Source organism: Ambystoma mexicanum, chromosome 11 (assembly GCF_040938575.1).
Source record: "Ambystoma mexicanum isolate Mex_15411 chromosome 11, UKY_AmexF1_1, whole genome shotgun sequence".
Lineage (NCBI taxonomy): Eukaryota > Metazoa > Chordata > Amphibia > Caudata > Ambystomatidae > Ambystoma > Ambystoma mexicanum.
The window spans coordinates 1,063,221,034-1,063,242,611 of NC_090934.1; the positions used below are offsets into that span (position 1 = coordinate 1,063,221,034).

General features: G+C 44.3%; 1 protein-coding gene across 2 annotated transcripts in view; it reads left to right on the plus strand.

Annotated features, from left to right (window-relative positions):
* Positions 1 to 21,578, plus strand: part of POLG (DNA polymerase gamma, catalytic subunit) — a 1,004,779-nt gene that overhangs the window by 475,679 nt on the left and 507,522 nt on the right. For both annotated transcript variants that reach the window (XM_069624312.1, XM_069624311.1), the window contains exon 10: positions 12,983 to 13,207. In XM_069624312.1, the coding sequence (XP_069480413.1) occupies positions 12,983 to 13,207 (225 nt within the window). The remainder of the gene's footprint in view (positions 1 to 12,982; positions 13,208 to 21,578) is intronic.

Here is a 21,578-nt window from a genome sequence, read left to right on the forward strand (position 1 = left end):
GCAGGCCATTCCCACCTGAACTTTGACGTTCCTAGGTACTGGTAACGTTTTTAAATGCTCTCCACAAGTTTCAGTTGGATGGGTGGATTTTGCATCTCTCTAGTCCCTTCATAGACGGCTTATTAGTGCTGTGACATACACCAAAAGGCAATTTGACCTAGTTTGTGAAATCGTGCTTCAAGCATATAGCTGCGGATACCTGGTGGATTGAAACGCACACATAATTGTGCTCTGAAATGTTAGTCATTTTTATTTTTGGCTTGTAGGTGGCGCTAAAACACTGCCAAAACTATTGCATTGGCGTACAGCTGGGAGGGCGATGATCTGTGAGGAGGGAAACACAGATTGTGGTTATTATTTGGTTATTTACGAATAATTGATTGTCCAAGATCAATCTAATTCTTGTTGTCATTCCCACCCAATACCTGCCTCTCCCTGCCCAAAACACGTCTTCCTTTCCTGCCTATCCTACCACCTTTCCCCCATACTGTCCACAGACATCACATTGCTAAACTCAGCGCCACATCAGTTAACATTCCAGTTAACAACCCACCTAACATTCCCAGCACCTTTGATAATAACTACACTGATACCAACACCAACCAGCCCGAACCACCAGGACACAGGCCCACAGCCAACCCCGATCTTTCTACCCGCAATAACAGACTTGCCTCTAGGCTGCACACCACACCTACGAAGTCGCCTGTAATACCCACGATTAAGGATATTAATGAGAATAGCACCAACACTACTAACACTGCATCTCTAAAAGGAGCCCTACTCAATGTCAGATCCCTTGTGGCTCATCCCACTGAAATCGCTGATATTATCCTCTCAGCAGATCTTAGACTTCCTTGCTACCACATAAACATGGTTACATGAGGCAGCAGGACCCTACCTAACCCTTGCTGTTCCCAATAACTACTCTATCCTTAGAGCGGATAGACCCAACGCTCGAGGAGGAGGTGTTGCAATCCTCTTCAAATCCTCACTCGACCTCAGATCTATCACCTCCCCTCCATTAGAATCATGCAAGCATCTTACCATCAAAATACAAACTACCCCCAAGAGTACAATCACCCTGCAACTAATATACAGGCCCCCAGGTCTCACAGGCACCTTTGAGGAAGACATCACTTCTCTAATAGCCGAAAATTCCAAACCTCTTTCACAAAATATCATTCTAGGAGACTTCAATCTAGGGTACAACGACCCCAACGACATTCCTGCCTCTTCCCTCGCTAGTGCCCTATTGGAGAATGACTATACTCGAGTCAACACACTACCCACCCATCAGAAAGGCAGAACCATTGATTGGGTTGTAGCCCACAATTGCAACATCACCTGCAAAGCCCCCCAACCTCTTGTATGGACGGACCATCTCCTCATACCATTTGATATCAGCACTATTAACCTCAATCCCAAACAGCTTCCCCACGCGCCAGCATGCCAAACCAGAAATAAGCGCAACATTACGACAGATGCCCTCATACCACTGGTTCTCCCTATCCTAAATTCGCTTCCAGTCACTGCTGACCTTAACCTCCTAGTCAGTACCTACAATGACACTATGACTAACGCCATTGACGCCGTGGCCCCACTAAAGTTACCAAAGGTAAACATATGACCGCACCTGAATTCTTGGTACACTCCTGAACTCAAAACTCTCAGAAAAGAGAAAGCCAAAATGGAAACCATATGGAAAACAACCCCATCAGCTGAAAATAAAACCAATCTCATGACCATCTCCTCCCACTACAAAAAAGAGATAACCCGTACTAAGAAGGAATCTTACAATAGGCTAATAGACAAGGCAGGTTCCTCTGCTAAAGAACTCTTCACCATTCTGAGGCAATTAGAAAATCCCAACCCACCGACAGACACCTTTGTGAAAGACGAACCTTGGTGCACTAGCATCCAAAATGCTCTCGCCAACGAAATCACTGGCCTGCAAATCAAAATTGAAGCCAAATGACTACAACTCTCCAACAGTAACTCCTCCACCCCTAGCATATCCACCCCTACCCATATCACCTCTGGCTTCACATTCAAAAAGGTTACTATACCGGAAGACCAAAAAATTATAGCATCCCTCAAACCTTCAAACAGTTGCCCTTCCCAGATCATCAAAGATGCAGCGAGAGACCTATCCCCTTCATCTCCAAACTTATAAACCTATCCTTCTCTACTAACTCTATACCTAACAATCTGAAACAGTCATGGGTTCTCCCTCTCCTTAAAAAACAATACTTAGACCCAGCCATTCCCACTAATTACATGCCTATCACTACAGTCCCCTTCCTGCTAAAATCCTTGATAGAGTCGCCTACTTGCAAATTCAGGATTACTTAGAGTCCAATCAATTGTTAGGACTGCGTCAGTCTGGCTGTCGAACCCCACCATGGAACAGAAACTGCCCTTGTTGACTTCAAAAGTCAGATCGATGACCTCAAAGACAAAGGCAAAGTGGCTATCCTGCTCCTTCTAGACCTCTCAGCAGCCTTCAACCTAGTCAACCATAAAATACTCTGCAATCACCTCTCATCCGCTGCCCACTTCTTCTCTTCAGCCGTCATGTGGATACAATCCTTCTTAGCCAACAGAACCTTGAGGGTCTTTTCACCTGCGGCTGCAGCAGATCCCATTCCCATCACTTGCGGTGTCCCACAAGGATCTTGTGTCTCCCCCACCCTATACAATAGCTTTACAAAACCTCTTTGACAAGCTGGACCATCAGGGTGTCACCTACACCAACTACGCGGATGGCACCCAGATACTCCTCAACATCTCTGGCAACTACAATGTCGACGTCACCAAGGTTTACAAAATCTTTGCCATCATTCAGGCATGGATGGCCACACACGTCCTCTACCTGAATGATAAGAAGACAGAGCTCCTCCTAGTCGGATCACCCAACAACCTACAGAAACTCAGCCCTGACTACACCAACATCATCATCGATGGCAACACCATCCCCATCGTCAATCATGTGAAAACCCTAGGATTCTATCTTGATGCCAACACCAACCTTGCTAAACAAGTCAACATGACCGCCTCAACAACCCCCTACACTGGGAAACTAATTTTTTTTTTTTTTTTTTTTTTTTATTGTATATGGTTTACAAAAAACCTTTACAAATAAAACAAACTTTATAATTAAAAACAGAATAGTAAAAGAAAAGATAAACATTCATTGCATTGCATTTGCATTTAAAAAAAAAAAAAAGAAAAAGAAAATGCCTGCTAAAGAAATACGAAATTACAGATTTACATAAATTGCAAAAATTTGCAAATTTTACAAAAAGGGACAGACAATAGATAATCAACCGGTTTCAGATTTAAAATTTGATTGTCTAAGATTAGTCAAGTCAATACAAAGTACTAGTTACAGAGAATAACAGATAGAATAAATGCAAGGTATAAAATATGAAATACATTGCTCATATTAAAAACACTGTGCTCATATAGTAAAAAAATTCATAGTTCCAAGAATAGGAGCAAAAGTCAGACCAAAGGGGCATATAGGTCAAGGGCTCTGATAAAGCCCGCCACAGCCAGACCAACCTTGATGTTCGAGATTGAGAGACATTGTGACCAAATCAAATTGTCTACCCCCAGTAGCCCCATAACATTAAAAATGCCTAGATATTTGTCCCTTAAAGAGGTCAAGGCCTTGCAGTCAAGAATGAGATGCCGAGAAGTTTCAGTGACCCCCAAAAGTTTGCAGAAACGACAGGTGGGATCCAAATCAGAGAGCTTCTTCCTTTTGCGTAAGACTTCCCGAGTGGGAAGAAGGTTCCATCTGAGTTTAATAAGAAGAGAGCGGTAATGTCTATTAGGAAATTGGGTCAAAATAAAAGACATCACACCTCTCTTCTTATGATCAAATTGAAGATCACTCAGTGAGGAATAACCATGAAGTTTTTCGATAGTGTTGCTCCAATCATGGCTGAAGAGAGACTCCTTTACCTTATTAGGGTTTGTAAGTAATGTATCCCTGTCGGAGGATATGTCCATCAGGGTCTTATCACAGAGAGTGGAGAAAAGCTGGAGATATATGTTATGGCCCGAGTGTGTCTGGGAGAAAATCATATGGCCCACATCAACATATAAAGTATCAGGTCTAGGGGAAAGCAAGGCTGAGAACAATGAGAGAACCCTCCAAAGAATCCTAGCTCGTAGAGAAACCAGACCTAACTCATATCTAATGGCAACAGTAGGAATTGAATTGGGCAGTTTTAAAACTTTCCTCCAGTAAAAACCTTCAAGAGAGTCCCAGAAGGGCAAAAGTGTAAAGTAATGGAGTTCCATACCATACAGTAACTTTGGAATCACCTTACCCTTGAAAAAGTCTACCACGGGTTTGAGGGAGAACATACAATATTTATTCTCCAAAGTACGTGATTGGGAGATGAGAGGGAGCAGTTTCTGTCTAAGGAATCGTCTCAGTTCTGTCACCGATGGTTGGGCCAAGATCAAAAAGCCCAAATAGACGATTTTGTTAACTCGAGAAATGTTTGCTCCCCCCATTTTCCATACTTTGTTGTTTCGGGTTCTCCCCTTTGAGAATTCCATGATACGTGTTTTACCAGGATTGATCTTCAGCCCATTTAGCAGTGCGTACTGTTCAAATTTACACAGGAGCCTCTGCAGGCCCACTTTGGTCTGGTCGAACAAGAGAAAGTCATCGGCATATGCCAACCATGAGAATCTCAGGTCCCCAAGTTTAGCACTCACCATGCCTGCATTTTTCAGGAAGTTATCCACATCAGCCAAATAGAGGATAAATAGACAGGGAGCTAACGAGCAACCCTGTCTCACCCCAATACGCGTCCTAATCCTCCTAGAGAGAGTACCAGCCAAATCGAGCCTGATGTGTACCCCCGAGTTTTCATAGAGGGCCATAATGAGAGAAAGGAGGCCCGCCGGGATGCCCCATTTAGTTAATTTTTCCCATAATCTGGATCTAATGACCAGATCAAATGCATTAGATAAATCAATAGAGGCGACATACAGAGGACCATCAGATTTTCCCCAAGAGGAGGTCTGAAGGGCAGTTATAATAAGACCATTGAGATTGGTAGAGTGGCCGACCCTGAAGCCAGTTTGGTATTTGGGGAGAATATGATTGTCCCTAATCCATATGTTAAGATGGGAGAGGAGCAGAGAAGCAAAAAGCTTACAGTCCGCGTCTATAAGAGAGATCGGTCTATAATTCTTTACCTCCGAGCGTAAGCCTCTCTTAAAGATTGGGACAATATGGGCCGTATGCCAACTCATAGGGACCTTCCCGGAATTTACTACGTCCTGAAAAAGCAGGAAGAGTAGATTGGCCCAAATCTCGGGCTCGGCTTTGAATGTATTGTTCGTAAGGCCATTTGGGCCTGGTGCCCTAGATTTCTTAGCCTTAGAAATAAGACAGAACACTGTCTCAAGATCAAAAACTGGTTTCCATGCGTCTTTCGATGGGTAAATCATCAATACATCCGAAGCCAAGTCTTCCTCCCCAATATCAAAAAGTTTAGAGTAATAGTCAAACCATTTGGCCTCTGGGATTGCATTAAGCTGATCAGCCATCAATGCGTTATCTAGGCTGGAGACCGAAGCCCAGAAAGCCCTCACATCTCGTTTTATTAGTACTGCAAGCATATACTGTGCGTCATTTTGAATCATAGTAATTTTTCTATGCTTACAGTAGTTTTTGTATTTTTGGCGAATGGTTTTAATTTTTGTTGTTTTATCTGCCCAATCCGTATCTAGGGCTTGAACATCCCTAATAAGTTTCTTAGTAAGGGCCTTTACATCGGCCAATTGTTGGTCGAAACTATGGTTGTGAAGTTTTTTGAAGACTCCTTTCCTGAGCTGGCCATAAATACTACTCTGTAAGACATTGAGAAAACTATCAAAAGAAGAGGTGTTAAAGACTGCTATTTTCCAGCAGAGCGAGGTGTGGTTAAGGGAAGAGATCAGTTTGTTATTAAGAACACTGATGTTAAAAGGAGACCACCTTATCCCTGTCCCTTGACTAACAGTATAAAGCTGAGTGGGTCCACCCTCCGGCAGAAGCTTGGTAAAGAAGGGGCATAGAAATTGAACCCGGAGAATACCATGGTCACTCCATGAGTTGAAGGACACCTCGACATTAGAAGAAAATGGAATCAGGGAATGGTCGACAAAGACGTAGTCTAAGGTGGAAGATGAGGACGATCTACGCCAAGTTGGGCAGGAAGGATTAGTAGCATCATAATGGCTGTTAAGACAAGTTAGGCCAGTTGAATCCAAAGCCAGATTCCAAGATCGGCCCCATGTAAGTTTTAGTCCTGTACGTGGATCGTCTTCCATAACCAAGCCCAGGTCATCATAATTGGATTCCAGACAGAGAGTACAGTCTGAATTTAGATCGCCCGCCAGAATGAGTTTGCCCATGGGATGCAGATATCTCCAGGCAAGGATTGTATCAGTTAGCTTCTCCAGAAACAATTCGAGAGGAGAGATTCCCATATGCCAGTACACATTGACCAAGAGAAAGTAACAATTAGAATCCGGAAAAAACACCTCTAAGGCCATAAAGCCAAAAGGTGTATCCGAAAGCTCCTTGGCAACAGAACCAAAGGAGGTTCTTACCCCTATAATGAGTCCCCCCGATGCGCGGCCTCCCAGGCTAGGTTTGGCACATTGAGAGAAAATATCGAATCCATCAAGAACTGGAGTTGAAAGTAGCCAGGTTTCTTGGAGAAAAAAACAATGCGAAGCCTTAATCACGGCAACCGTTTCTAGGTTCGTGAACAAATGAGAATTACCTCTGGAGTTCCAAGAAAAAAAACCGAAGCTATATAGAGGGCGAGCCTTCGAAGAGAATTCTGATTTAGCGGGAATTAAATCATTTCCATAAGCCTGCGGTGACATGTGCCCAGCTCGCGAAGTCTCCATTAGATTTGGGCAGGAAATGCCTCCGTTGGGGTGGGGGAGTTCTTTCTGGATGGTGGACCATTGTAAGATTACCTCTATATTCAGCGCCCTCTCCTTTATTTTTGGCAAGTTGAGAAGAGTCCACTATTTTTGCTTCAAATCCTAGTTGCTTCAACCCTTCCATATGCCCCATGATCAAGTCTAAAACTACCTTCGATCTAAGAATAATGTTACTAACATCTACCCGATCATGGAAAGGGAATAAAACGCCATCTATGTCATAGCTAGAAATAAGCGAAAGCGAAGGAAGTTGGTGAAAGATTTTAAGTATGTTACCACGATTTAAACAGATTGGCATATCTTCGCCCCAAAGACTGGAAAGCTGTAAAACATCACCAGAAACTTTTGTTGTTGCAGAGACAGGTAAGGACTCAGTAATTTTTTTGGTAAAGTGACCAAGGGGGTCAGCCGCCAGATCACAACCCCTCGCCCCTCTTAGTATAGTCCTATTATGGTTGACATTTGGCCCCAGTGGAAATCTTTCCCAAGATTTGGAAACGTTCTTATTATGGGCAAAGTCAAACCCAGAGGGGACCGCTTCTCGAACCGCAGACATGCGCATATTTGGGATGCTAAGAGAAGCATGGTTAAAAGGGGGGAGAGTCGATAAGACACTGTCTGATCGATCTGTCATATCTCCATCCCTCTTAATGCAGTCCATATTAACAAGGGGCTCCTCAGGAGCAGACAAGAATGCCGGATCAGAAGAAGAGAGCCGAGTAGTAGGAACCTCGTCCTGTGACAAGCTTACATTTGAATTAGACACTGTCACCTTGCTGATCTTGGGAACAAGTAGCGACTGAAATAAATGTTTAACCATATCAATGTTAACCATATTAACAGTCGGCGTAGTTAGAGAAGTGTCCGGATGATTCAGGCTTTTTCCAGAAATAGACTCCAGAGAAGTAGAAGGGAGAATTGCTTCTGGGGCAGAGTCCTTAGCCTCCGCTGCAACAGTATCGGTTAGCAGTGCTACAGGGTTAGTACTAGTGGATGCTGGTACGGTAAGAGGTGTTATCCGAATGCTAGAAGCTGCAATTTCACCAATACCACCAGTCCTTGGCCCCACATCTATAGAGGCAGAGGTGTTAATCAGCATACCCACCGCATCCGATGAAACAGATGCAGGTGGTAAAATAGGTGGAGCATTGGCGGTATCCGGAGTGGTCACATAGATGGGAGAGGGGATTGGTTCAACAGAGTTACCAGTCCCCTGTGGAACTAAAACAGTGGTTGAAGGGACTAAAGAGTTTGCCATAAAGAGGTTTTTGAAAAATTGATTGGTATACGAAGTAATCTTTTTGACATTCTTCTGATTTTTTGTTTTCTTCATTTGTTGGCTAATTTTCCTTTTCTTTCCTAGACAGGGGAGGACTTTTGGACAGGAAATTTCCTCTGGGGGCTCAGAAGAAATTGCTGCGATCTCTGGAGTAAGGATAGTCATGTTTTCTCCTGAGGATGCGATATGGTCACCTTTGGAACGGACGGCCAACTCTGCAGTCCCACCTGCACATGAACGGTCTTGTATAGAGGGTTTGAGGGATACCCCTGGCAGATCCTCCTGTACTTTGTCCTCTCCTCTTTCCATAGAGAATACAGTCGGGACACTAGGAAGTATATCTGTAGGGCCGTCAACCTCTCGTAAACCATCAAAGGCAGCTCGGGGAGTCATAGAGGAAGAGCCCCGGGAATCAAGATCTGGAGATTGGAGAACCAGAGGACCCAGGGCCGCATTGGGGACCACCCCTAAAGTAGTTACCGTGGTCCCCGTAGGCCCCTGATGAAAATCGTGTGTAGGGGCCAAAGGTGGATTAAAAGAGGTAGGGTCAAGGCCTTGAGTGGTCAAAAATTGGTTTTCTTCTTTTATAATTTTTACTAAATCTTCAAATCTATCTAGGCCCTCCAGCCTAGAATATATTTCGGAAAGTATACGTGAATGGGATCTAACCTCTGACCAGATGTTATCATAGAGACTCACAAAGGAACTCAGAACCATATTCAACGCAGAGATAGTTGGATGGGAGAGTTTAATTCTATCATCAACATCTTTAAGGGTATGATGTAGAATAGACTCACTGGGCGGATCAGTTTTGAAGTCCGGAAGAAGACCTCTTTCTTTTAACCAGTTTTGTTTTTCAGTATACTCATCAATAAAGTTGGTGAGATCTGAAGGGGAACCTGCCAATGATTCATCACAAATTTGTTGTGTTACATTATTTGTTTTGTTAAGATGGGAGTCCAAGTGGCTATCAGCAATTGCCTTATCTGCACATTCTATAATACTGATATCATCAATATCCTGGACTGAGGGATCTTCAATATCCAGTTTCTTAGCTACGTTAATTGAGTTAGTATGGGCCGGGGTATATACTGAAGGAGGAGGGTGAGGAGATTTAGCCAGAGTGCTAGAAACAGATTTCTTACCAAAAAAATGTGAGATGTTTTTCCCCTGGATTGAGTTACCCTGGGTACCTAGATTAATTTTTATTTTTGATATTGAGTTACGGGGCTTGTTAAGAGGGGTTTTGAACGGCAAAGAGATCCTATTAGGGGAGAAGGAAGTTCCCACCACACTAGTAGAAAGGTTAACGTGGAAAGAAGATGTGTGCTTAATATCACTGGGTAATGCTTTGGGTCCTAAAGAGGGTTGAGTGTGGGAGATAGCAACGCTCCCACTGTCCTTCTTCTCTAATAGTTGTGATACAGTAACTTCTGATTCACCCACCATGACTGGGGGTATGGGCGTACTAGGATTCAGTGAGGCAATCGTTGGAAGAGAGATATTAGCCAGAGGGTTGTTGTCATAGCCCATGTTGCTTTTAATCTTTGAGAAACTGACCCCAACCAAAAGATTGGAGGCAAGAGTAGCAGCTAGACGTTCTTCCTGAGTATCTATAGAAATGTCATGTATTCCATTGAAAATACAGTTATTATAAGCTGTATTACGTGGAGTAATACCCATAGCATTGCAGACCTCAGACCTCTCTCTCAAATGAATTTGGGCCTGGGCTATGTCCCTTAAAAGGAGAGGGTTATAATGGGCCTGAAGTGAAGCATCATCAGAACTCCCCATAGCAATAGAAATGGGGGTTTCTGGCACAATAACTGTAGATGGCATGAAGGGCAAACTGACAATGGGCGAAGGGGCCAAAGGAAGTGAGACCTCCATAGCAGTCTGACTTCTAAGTCCCTTACGTGTCATTCAGATAAAACCTCAGCCCAACAGTAGGCAGAAAGAGAAAGAAAAATAAGAATTATGCCAGAGAAGGTACCCAAAAATACACTGGAAATAAGCCTAGATGTCAGGGGAAGTTAGACATAGAGACACACAGCAAAAAATACTAGGCAATTTTTAAATTTTAAAAATGCAAATGTTAGAGTATGGCACAAATAGCAAAAATCAAGCTCTGAAAAACCAGTACATTGTCTAAAAACCCTATGAAGTATATATGTAACCTAGTATTAAGAGCGAATTAAAATAAAAAGCAATGTTACACACTCAATAAAATAAAAGTTTTAGTAAATGAGTTGTGTCAGCGTAGTAGTCATTTTTTGGGAAGGGAACGCCCGACGGCTTGTGGAGCTGCCAGAGTCCGACTCTCCACCCCAAACCCTCGTAATAGGAATACAACTTCAATTGGGTTGGCTTAGGAAGGCCCAGGACAGTGTACTCACAGATCACAGCCAAACAGCAAAACAGTATCTCCAGCCCTTACAGTCTCCAGGGCTTAACGCCGCGCGGGCGACAGTGCCGGCAACTTGTGCAGGCTGGCAGTCACGTGCTGTGTCACGTGGTCAGGAAGGGTTCCGCCCCCTCCAGGAAACAGAATGGGCTGCAAGAGCTCCGCTCGCAGTGCAGCTGTGAGGAATGGACCTTGCGAGCACGAGCGTTCGCGGGAGAAATGAGACGCTCCTTTCAGTCAGCGGGTAATACGCCGCGCGGGCGGCAGTGCCGGCAACTTGTGCAGGCTGGCAGTCACGTGCTGTGTCACGTGGTCAGGAAGGGTTCCGCCCCCTCCAGGAAACAGAATGGGCTGCAAGAGCTCCGCTCGCAGTGCAGCTGTGAGGAATGGACCTTGCGAGCACGAGCGTTCGCGGGAGAAATGAGACGCTCCTTTCAGTCAGCGGGAAACTAATTAGAGCCTGCAGACCATTTTTATCCACCAACAGCCGCCTCACACTGGTTAGGGCTCTCATACAATCCAAGCTTGACTATTGCAATAGCCTTTACCTAAGCGCCAACCAAGGTATAATCAATAAACTTCAGGTTCTCCAAAATAAGGCGCTGCGAGCAGCACTAAACATTCGTAGGAGAGAGCTCATCTCCCCCCATCAGAATCTCTTGCAAATGGCTCTCCATTCAACAAAAAATTGACTTAAAAATTATTTGCCTCACTTTCAAAGCCTTAAACCACCTAGCCTCCCCCATCTCACTAATAAACTCACTTTGAAGCCAAATACTAGAATCACTAGATCCTCCAACACTCTCTGGCTCATGGTGCCCAGATTCTCCTTTAAAAGAGCCGGCGGCTCAAGCTTCATGGTCCTCGCCCCTCAAGTCTGGAATACCTTACCGTTGAATATCAAATCAACCGAATCCTTCCAACAGGTCAGGAAACTAGTCATTGGCTGGCTATTGGATAAAACCAATCCCAAGCGTTGTCTAAGACTCTGACTACTGTATATACTGTACATACCATTCTAATGCTTAATTGTACGCGCTAACTACCTCTGACTGTATATATTGTATATTAACTCTAAAATGTATAACTGCAAATTCTATATATATTGTATATGTGTAACCTTTCCTTAAGCGCCCGTTTACTCCTGGGTCTGGAGCGCTATATAAATAAAATAAACAAACAAACAAATACCTACCTCATGTTTACACTCAAACTGTTGGCTTTGCCAATGCTTGTTTCTGTATAAATGAGTGCAGTTTTCAAAATGATCACTTTTTTAGAGTATTGTTATTAAATAATCTGATAATTTTGAGTAAAGGAAAACATATGCAAAAAGGCTTTTAAATAATACTCTTTTGCAATATAATTTACCGACGTATAAATGTAGCCATGGAAGAGGTTTTTCACACCTATATTTGAGACTGATGCAGTGCCACTACATAGGAAGCTCTGTTCACAGAATGGCTAGGTCTTCTGCTGCAAAGTAAAGAAAGCACACAGGAGAGAAAGCTAAAATGCAGCAAAGGAGGATTACAGAGGATTACATACATAAGCACCTTCGAAAAGAGCTCTGCAAAGAAGGGCACTATTGAACTAAACTTTACAAAAGAAAGTTGGAGTTCCTGGAGAAGTGGGAGTTTGCCTTGTTCCAAGTGTTCAGAGAAGTATCCCTAACTCAGAGGAGCACAGCATTAATTATATTTGACTCCTTAAAACGGAGTGTGGTCAAGGTGAAGATGAGAAGGCAAGAGCAGGAAGTAGGACCTGGCCAGATACACGCAGAAGAAAGCGACACAAAGGGGAAATGTTTTGCTAATGATTGTAACCTTTGTTAGATACAGGTCATCCAGCCTTAAAGGCCGCTCTGGAAGAAGCAGGTTGCATGGTTCTAGACTGTGCTTCAGCAAATGTGAGGCCACAGCTTTCTGGCTTGCTTTGTACTCAAGACATTACATTTTCTGTCCCTCCTCCTGTCCACTTGGATTACAAAAGGAACAGTGAGAAGAAGGTGTAATCTCATGGCCTGCAGATTGTGGAGATGTGATCAGAACAAGCAATCCAAGCATCCTTATTCATCTGTTATTAAAACTAGCACACACAATGCAAATGTATGCTCAATACAGGTTTACTGTTTTTCAAATGGGAAAATAGGCTTTTATTATGATGGCTTGCAAAATGGGAAGGTTTCTTTATTCCAGGGTAGCAATGATTTTGGGACAATGTACACTTTTTTTTTAGATCAAATGTTATACAGAAATCATGATATTTCGGAGTAAGTTGATTTGCCCTCACAAACCTGCCGTCGACTTAATGTTAATCACTCCCCACAGATGGTACCGCAAGCTTTGTCCCAGGTTTGGTGATCCAGACTGGGTGCCAGGCCCGAGCCTCATGAGCCTTCAGATGAGAGTGACTCCGAAGCTAATGAAACTGACTTGGGACGGCTTCCCTCTGCACTACTCTGACAAGTACGGCTGGGGGTACCTGGTTCCAGGGAGACTAGACAACCTGCCTGCGGGTACCGAGGACACCCATTCTGCACACTTTCCCTACAGGTGAGACGTAGCTTTTAAATGAAGGCAGTCACCTTTAGTTCCGCTACATCCTCTTTAGAACAATAGGTGGAAGAATGTCACCATTTTATTCCTAAGTAGGTTATGTTTGCCAAACTGACCAACTTTGTCATTTTGTGTTTTGTACATGAATACTTTACTAAGTACAGACCCACATTTCTCACCTAAACTTGTGCTGTCTTAGTTGCACACAGACCTTACACACCCCTCACAAAGAAACTCTCCTGCTTGCAGAACGTGCCCCCAATGGAGATTCTCATCCTATGTTACTAGTCTTCCTGCTCAGGACCAGTCTTTCCTTTACCATTAAATGTTGAAATAAACATTTTAATCATAGGATGAGCCTTCTTTCTATTCAATCCTAAACATAATTGCACATTTTCTGTGTGCAGAAGTTCCTTAAATCAAATGAATCTGCATTTAGAGATGTGCAAGATGCAAATGTGACAGACTATACAGTAGCATGTGGCTGCAAACATAATACAAATTGCAACAACTATGATGTTATGTCTACATAGGGAATGTTTTGTATTGATGTCCTTTACTTTAAAAATGCAAATGTCTGTGTTCCACCTGTGTGTGGGTTACTGCATTTGGCTAACTTTAGGTCTTCCTTTGAAAGCCTTGTGTGTTACCTTTACATCTTTCTGTTCAGTATCCTGGGATTGCAGATTATCATAGGATTGTTTTGATCATAGCACTTTTTCAATAGAATGTGTATTATTGACGCAATTGTACAGAGAAGATATGCTTGAAGTATTTACTTTTAGAAAGTGCATACTATTACAACTGTATGCAAAATAATAGATTCTGCTGTATTTCTGGAAAAGGGTAAATATTTCAATTTGTGATGATAGTATATTTTTGTCCTGAATACGCCAAATAAAATGGTGAAACAAATGTTTAACCATGCTTTTTAGGGAGGTCACAAGGTCCCCTGCTGGATTTGGGGGTGCCTATTTGGGTGAGCCTTAAAACCCTGCGGGTCACCTTCTCAGCACCTCCTTCTGGTATCTGGGGGCAGTCCCATCGCTCACCTAATATCAGCCGCTCCACTTAAGAGAACTACATTATCAATTAGTCAGACCATTAGGGGCAAGAAAGCAGAGACCACTACAACTGCCAGAATTTTACACTGGGTCAAAGTCAAATTTTGTCTCTGAAGGCAAGAGAGGCCATCACAGGGAACACCCAGCAATGCCTCAGAAAGCCATTGGAAACCCAGGCAATACTTCCCCAATCCGGGCCACCCAGGACTTTCCCATATAGCAAGAAGGAGAAGACTACATCTCTAATAACACCCTTTGTTTGCTAAAATAAGACCCACACTGGACAGGGAAACCACTCTTGATTACAGGAACAGTAGAACTGGTGGGGGAGATACTTGTCAAACCCAAGGGAGGTTAACAAAGGAGAACCCACAACTCTTGCCTACAAGGGCACAGAAAGTGAACACCGTCCTCCTTTTTAAAAGCAAAGTTGTGAAACTGATATACCAGCCTCCCTCTCTCCACAAATCGGTTTGTAATAGTCAGACGTACCTGCTGAAACTAGGAAAGGGCTAAAACTAGCATCAGGGAGGAAAACATTTTTGCACTAGTTAGGGAGTGGGACTGCAGGCATAGGGGAAATTAAGATGGCCACCCCGGGAGGCCAGATCCATGGCCCATATCTGGGCAGCAGTTGTTACCTTAATCCATCAAATTGTGGCATTCAACTTTACTTAGATCCCCTTGTGAATTTGTTGGGGGACGTAGACCAAGAGGTCTTTACTATTGGGCCCCCCCACTCAGTATTGGCTACCCACAAGCTTACCACAGCTAAGTTAACCATCGCCCAATATCGGAGAAAGATGGAGGCTCCCTCCCTCAACATCTGTTGGAGAGCAAGAATTTGGTATTTCAAATGGATTGTGTCCTCCCACGTATTCCTCATCTTTGATATGATAATGGTAATGTTTATTTATAAAGCGCCTATACACAAGGCAAGTGTTACAAAGCGCTCGAGGAGGGTGGGAACATGGCGAAAGACAACAGTTGAATCAGAGCCCTTGAAATTCAGAGACAATAATAGTTTGCACAGGCAGAGCAGTGCATATAATACAATTACAGTTGAGACACAGCAAATAGGCCTGGCGGCGACTCTGCAGTTTTACCAAGTGCAAATTAAGGGGTGAAGACAGGAGAGAGCAGACGGACGATCATTTGGCACAGTACATTCGGATTGTGCAAGTGCACAGATGGAAACAGGGCGGGGGGGGTCCAGGTGCACCCAGCCGGTGGAATCTGGGGTAAGTGCAGAGAGAGTGCCACTCTCTTGGGTCATTTCTAAGTGCAGTGAGGTTGGGGCGAGTGCAAGGCCCTGAGGTAAGTGCGAGAGAGGACTGGCGGGGGTACCCAGGATCTATGAGACTCTGAGGTACACCAGGCAGCCTGACAGCCAGGTGTGAGGAAGAGGACGGGTAGAGGGAAAGAGAAGAGAGGTGGGTTATATATTCAAGTTTGGTTGCAGCTTGCTTTGGAAATATTTTTCATAGGGTCGAGCGAGGAGCAGCGTCGAATCTTGGTCCTCAACGGCCTCTGTAGCATCATTTGTGAAGTTGCTGCTTATATATCGGCACGTACGCTGACCGTTATCTCAGTTTCGTTTTTTCCACATTGCTGCGTGCTTCTGAGCTAATCGCCTCAGTGATAAAACTTCTTCTTACTATGAGATGACCTCCACACCGAAGACAGGCTTCCAGCGGTGTTCGGACTGTCGGGCCGAGATGTCGATTACAGACCAAAACCATGTTTGTCTGTGGTGCTTGGGATCGGGCCACAAGGACGATTTTTGTGGCTCGTGTCAATCGATGACGGTTAAGGCCTTGCGGGAAAGGAACTGGAAACTCGACGCAGGTAAGCCCTCTCCCAAATCCCAAGCCCTTACCCCTTCAAAGAGGAAATCTTCCTTTGATTCGAGATATGTCTCTCTGTTAAAATGTTTTCGAATCATAGGCGTTCGAGGTCCGGTTCACGATGCTCGTCATCCTCTTCCCATAAAAAGGGTAAGAAACTGCATCATAGGTACTCGTCATCGTCTTCATCTTTCTCTTCTGAAAGAGTTAGTTGCCCAAAAAAGAACTTGACTCCAGCATAGTTAGAAAAATTCCGCTTAAAAATATTAGTCATTTTTAAAAAAACACGTTCCTCCGAGTGTTCCTCTAAAAGAGTCCGAGAAAAGTGGCCACCCCTCGGCATTTATTGAGACCTGTAGAGAGTCCGATGTGTCCACTTCTCGTGCAGCGAAGAGCCAGAGAAGAGAGGTTCCTCGACATAAATCGAATGAATCTTCTTCGATGCACAAGAAAAAGCCGGTGTCTGTTACCTCGAAACATTCACTATTGGCATCGAAGCCTTCTTCAAAGGATTCAAAATATTTGTCACCTGAACCTTCGAGGCATATAATTCATATTGAGCCTTCGAAGCAACATATAAGGTGTTGACGCATTTGTCAACAGTTTTGAAGAAACCGTTGAAACCTTAGACCTCATCAGGGCATTCTCTGCTCTCAAAGATTGTAAAATCTATTCCTGAGCCTAAATTGTTCCAACCCATTCCAAGAACGGATTTCTTTAGGCAAATGGGTTCTACCTTTGAAGATGATAAGGAAGAGGATCAGCCCCCTTTTGACTATGAATATGGAACCCCAAATGTTCCAGAAGAATAAATATCAGAGTAGTTCAAGATGCAGAATCTTGTGAATACATTAAAGGAAACCAGTAGTTGGTAAACATCACCACAGACAGAATTTGGTAATGCTGAGATAGCCAATTACTCTGATCCTTCATACAGAATGGTTATTGGTAAAGTAGCTGAGTATCTGGGATGGTCCAGACCTGCAGCCACTGTGGAAAATGATGATCTCACTGACATCTGAGAGAGTGGACCAATTGGGGAAGCTGTACTACCATTCCATGCAGCCCTGAGAGTAAGGGTAATGGAAAACTGGTTGAAACAAGATTCTATACCATCCGTTAATAAGTTATTGACAAAGAAATACAGGACTTCTTCCCTGGATCGTCCATTTCTGAACAGGCACCCAGCGCCTGAAAGGTTAGTGATTCAAGCAGCAACAGCATCTCAAATGTGCCGCCTATCCTTCTGCTCCAGCAGATAAGGAGGATGGGAGAACTGACTTGTTGGCTAAAAGAGTTTTTATTGCAGGAAGTACAGCATTACAATCTGCCAATGCTACCAGTGCATTAGCGAAATACACTCATGCCCTTTGGGGTGTGGCTGTTAGCAGAGCGCATACCAGAGGGAGAAAAGAGGGAAGGCTTTTTAAGACTGATACAGGATGGCAAAGATGCCTTGAGACAATCACTGCAATCTAGTTTAGATACAGTGGACTCGACCAGTACAGTCATGGATGTCAGCACGGTACTTAGACGCATGTCCAGGCTGAGAAAATCTGGATTTTTGGCAGACGTCCAGGCACGTCTGTTAGACATGCTGTTTGACGGTCCTTCTCTTTTTGGGGAGAAGGCTGATAGCAGTCTAGAAAAACTCCAAGCTTCTAGAGCTGTAGCAAAATCTTTGGGGGGCGGCGATAAGACAACCTCAATCTACAGGTTAAGTATGGAGAGATCGTTCTTTTCGTTTCTATTCTTCCATATCTAGAGGAAGAGGCCAGTTTTTACAAAGAGGTCAGAGAAGACCCTATTGTGGAAGAGGTAGAGGAGGAAGGACTCCCTATTCAGCACCTGCAGAGTTACCTTCAGCTGCAGGTGGAACAGCAAAATAACTCCTTCAACCACAAAATTGTGGTAGGGGGCAGACTGTCTTACCATGCCCAGAGTTGGCAAAGCATAAATTCGGATGCATGGGTCCAACAAATAGTAGCAGATGGATACTGCCTAACATTCCTGAAAATACCTCCCAATTACCCCCCCCCCCCCCAAGAGCAAGATCAACCTTGGTTCCGGATCCGCTCCTCCAACAGGAGATTTTCACCCTTTTGGAGAAAAGTGCAATAGAATTGGTACCAGTAGCAGAGAGGAACCAAGGTTGGTACTCTCCTTACTTTCTAATCCCAAAGAAGGACGGAGGAGTGCGCCCCATCTTGGACTTGAGATGCTTGAACAAGTTCCTCAGGAAGGACAAGTTCAAGATGATAACTCTTTTTGCAGATCCTTCAGGCCCTTCGACTCCAGGATTGGTTGGTGACACTGGACCTTAAAGATGCTTACTTTCATGTGCGGCTACATCAGAAACTACCTGAGGTTGGCGGTTCTCATTATCAGATTTGAGTTCTGCCATTCGGGCTCACCTCCGTCCAAGGGTTTTCAGCAAGCTTATGGCAGTGGTGGCAGCAAGTCTAAGGAGGAAGGGATTCACGTCTATCCCTACCTGGCTGATCAGAGCTGTTTCTCCGGAACAATGTCTGGATCATCTCAGTCGGACCTGCCGCCTCCTCCACGAGCTGGGCTTCTCTCTGAACTTCAAGAAGTCCCATTTGACACCCTCTCAAAAGCTTCAATTTATTGGACCAGTCCTCGATTCAGCCTCAGGAAAAGCTTTGCCACCCCAGTTAAGGGCTTAACATCTTTTGCAGATGGTCCAAAAATGTCAGAGTGCCCAACGTCTTCCGCCCTCAACTTCCTAAGGTTGCTCGGCCTCATAGCATTCTGCATTTTTCTGGTACCAGAAGCCTGTCTGAGAATGAGATCCCTTCAGTGGGCTCTCAGATCCCAATGGTCTCAATTCTCCGTCAGAATGACGGACCTTTTCCTGGTCCCAAAAAAAGATCGCCCAAGATCTCCTATGGTGGGCCAACCGAGAGAATGTGGAGAACCATTTTGGTAACCAGGGGCGGAGACGACAGTTGTGACAGACTCCTCACTCTCAGGATGGGGAGCGCACATCAGAGAGCTTTCAGTAAGCAGACACTGCTCTCAGTTGGAGTCCAAACTCCATATCAGCCTTTTGGAGCCAAGGGCAATCAGACTAGCGCTGATGGCCTTCCTGCCCTCGATACGCAGAAAGTGTCCTGATAATGACGGACAACACAGTTGCCATGCATTACCTCAACAAGAGAGGTAGTGTAGGGTCATTGCCCCAGTCCAAAGAGGCGATGCAGCTCTGGTTCTGGGCACTAAGAAAAGGAATAGCTCTTCTGGCAGTTCATCTAGCCGGAGAAAAGAACATGGCGGCGGACACTCTGAGCACGCAGAGCACGATCTCCCACTAGTGGGAACTAGCTCAGGTAGTCCTTCAAGAGATCTTTGCCCTTTGGGGAACCTCTCAAGTGGATCTGTTTGTGACCAGTGTCAACCGGAAGTGCAAGCTATTCTGCTCCAGGGAATTTCCCCAAAGAGGAGCTCCAGGAGATGCATTCGTAGTGGACTCTGGGAATTTCCACTCCTGTATGTGTTTCCGCCAGTCCCCATCATTCCTCACATAACATGCAGGTTGAGGAAGTTCGGAAAGACATGATTCTCATTGCCCCGGATTGAGCCACGAGAACGTGGTACCTGGACCTTCTGGAAATGACCACCTGCCCTCCAATTAGTCTTCCCCAAAGAGAGGACCTACTCTCGCAACTGGGAAGTCACATTCTTCACCCAGAGATCAGGATTCTCAACCTTCAAGCCTGGTATCTGAAAGGGTGAGATATAAGGATTGGGATCTTCCGGAAGACGTAATGGAAGTGTTGGCTTTCGGCAACAAGATCAGCAACTAAATCCCTGTATCGCTGCTGTTGGAATAGATTTCGCAGCTGGTGCAGGGAAAACAAACTAGATCCTTTCTCATGTAACTTCCCCAGGTTTTGTCTTTCCTACTTCACTTGACCCATTCTAGGTTGCAAGCAGCCAAGGATGAGGGATCATATTTCAAAGTACTGATTGTGACACAATTTCTGAAAGGCTTGACAAATGTGTTCCCGCCTACTCCCTTCATCGTGCCATCATGGGATCTAAACCTGGTACTAAGAGGTATTATGGGAGCTCCCTTTGAGCCCTTACATTCATGCCCTATATGGATGCTCACCACAAAAACTGCATTTTTAGTGGCCATCACATCTGCCCGTAGGGTAGGTGAGCTTCACGCTCTATCTTCCAAACAACCTTTCACGGCCATCTCCAAGAATAAGGTAGTTTTAAGGGTCAAGTCATCTTTCTTGCCGAAGGTTGTGTCAGAATATCATTTGGCACAACGTATTGCACTACCATCTTTTTATCCTCCTCATCCATCTAGGGAGGAAGAGTGACTTCATCGTTTAGACCCAAAGAGAGTTCTAAGTTTCTATATCACAAACACTGCAAATGTGCCAAGATGTTCAGCTTTTATTGGTTATGCTGGTCATAGTTTAGGATTCGCTGTCACAAAATAAACCATCTCTAGATGGATTGTGATGTGCATAAATAAGTGTTACTCATTGGCTGGAAAGGATTCACCTGAAGGTCTAAGGGCGCATTCTACTAGGGGAGTGGCTGCTTCATCGGCTCTTGAAAGGGGTGTACCAGTGAGGAACATTTGCAGAGCGGCAACATGGAAGTCCCTGTGTACATTTAGTAGATTCTACTTTGTAGATTCTTTTTCAGGAGAGGAAGCCAAATTTGGCAAAGCTGTCCTCCAGAACATTAACAAGTAAAGTACATTCTTGGAACCCTCCGCCAAACTCAAACTGCTTTGAGAGCCTGTCAAAGATGAGGAATACATGGGAGGACACAATCCATTCAAAGAACAAGTTACTTACCCCTGGTAACTTTCTTTCGACTGGATGTTCCTCCCACATATTCCTCATCGCCATTCCCTCTTGTCTAGAATTTCTGTGTCTTACACCTTCCTTTCTCGCAGTGTCAAGACTATCTCCTACTGGAACACAGCATGCTACTTAAGGAGGGGAAAAAACTAAGAACTGAGGTAATGGTCAGCGGGTGTGCCAATATATAATTAGCGTTGACGTCACGAAGGACGCGACAGAGGCTGTGGAAGACCAAGATTTGGCAGTGCACAACGTTCGACTATATGAAAAATCTTTCCGAAGCGTTGCTGCAAGCAGGCTTGAATATATCAAAGATGAGGAATACATGGGAGGAACATCCAGTCGAAAGAACGTTAGCAGGGGTAAGTAACTTGTTCATCTGTGCAATGGAAAAGATCACTGCCGCCCTTTCCTACTAAGTATCGGCACATATGGGGTCCCTTTGTAACCTTTGTGATTTCAAACGATTATAGCCCACAAATCCCCTACCAATGGAAATGGTTTTTGTTACTGTAAACAAGAAACATTATTGGTGGAAAGACTCGGCACTATGCTGAGGCAGCTTCCTGTGTACATTTGCTTTGACAGCTGCAAATGATTTAGC